This window comes from Galeopterus variegatus, unplaced genomic scaffold (genome assembly GCF_000696425.1).
Source record: "Galeopterus variegatus unplaced genomic scaffold, G_variegatus-3.0.2 Scaffold2623, whole genome shotgun sequence".
NCBI lineage: Eukaryota > Metazoa > Chordata > Mammalia > Dermoptera > Cynocephalidae > Galeopterus > Galeopterus variegatus.
In genome coordinates, this window is record NW_007728734.1 from 219,499 (window position 1) to 220,687 (window position 1,189).

A 1,189-nucleotide genomic window follows, 5' to 3' on the forward strand; every position below is an offset into this window, starting at 1 on the left:
CTGAGCTGCGGGCGGCCGGTGGCTGCGGCCGCACGGGGAGGGCGGGAAGGAGCGGGGCGGCGGGCAGAGGTTTGCGGGGAAATTCCGAAGGAGCGGAGGGAATGGCCCGAAGTTTTGTTGGCCAAATTGGGAAGCCAAGGTGCAGCTAAAGTTTGGAATCGTAAGCAAGAGAGGGAGCTGTGGGGGGAGCGGTTGTGGGGGAGGGTTCTGAGCAGATCACTAAGGGGCTGGGGGACATAGTTTGGTTTAGAAGATGTAGGTTTAGGTTCTGAGTGCATAGTTGAATATGATGGTTGTTTAACCAAATGCCCCTCATTCTGAGTGCGCTCTTTTGAAATCTGTAGATAACTGACAAACACAAAGTCACAGGGTGAGAGGGGACGCACGCTACGGGTATAAATAGAGGCAGGGATTTGGGATAAACATGGCAAGGAGAATTGGGAGGGGACGAACATGGCAGAAACCGAAGAAAGCCAAGTTCCCTTATGGTTTAGGGGAAAATGGCAAAAGGCAGGGGCATGTAAGTGGTTTTGGGGGATGGAGAGACCAGTAGGACTTTGAGGGTGAAAGTGGGTGCAGTGCAGAAAGGTTTCCTCTCAGGGCCGATACCAAGAAAATTAGTTCATTTAGCGGAATTAATTCATAGAAATTGATAGGTATGAGAGAACAATCGAGGTTGGAAGAAACATAGCTAGTGATGGATAGTATAAAGAAATATTCATGGTGTAATAACTTCATACCCCTACTCGTTTCAGGAACAGGTATATTGTGAGTATGGTGAGTCACTTGACTGAGCAGTTAAGATTTTGCATTCTGGTGGAAAACACGACTTTTTACCATATTGAGTGGAGCTGTGAATGTGAAGTATGTTGATTTAAGCAGTTTTGAACCAAGAGTGCAAGAAGGGAATTTCAAGAATTCAGTGGAAAATAAGTTTTTTAAAAATTAAGTGTAAGAAGTATTTACCACTCTGTGACTTCCTGCTCTGTTTCTGTGCTCATGTGTGCTTCATATTTGCCTCCTCTTCTTTGAGTTTCCAGAGTGTTAAAGCTGATCCAAATTTAACACACTGTACCTAAAAACAGCTTCAAAACCAAAAGCTATTTGTAGTTGGTAAGGAAGAATGTAGTTCTACTTGTTTCCTTGGTTCTATTGTGGTTGCAGTACAAGGGGACTTCAAGAAGTTCTT

At 44.9% G+C, this 1,189-nt stretch overlaps 1 protein-coding gene across 1 annotated transcript in view; it reads left to right on the forward strand.

The window, feature by feature from the left end:
* The first annotated feature begins 453 nt into the window (after positions 1–453).
* DPY19L4 (dpy-19-like 4 (C. elegans)) overlaps positions 454–1,189 on the forward strand; it is a 55,206-nt gene continuing 54,470 nt past the window's right edge. The window contains exon 1 of the mRNA XM_008582475.1: positions 454–520. Within this exon, the coding sequence (XP_008580697.1) occupies positions 454–520 (67 nt within the window). The remainder of the gene's footprint in view (positions 521–1,189) is intronic.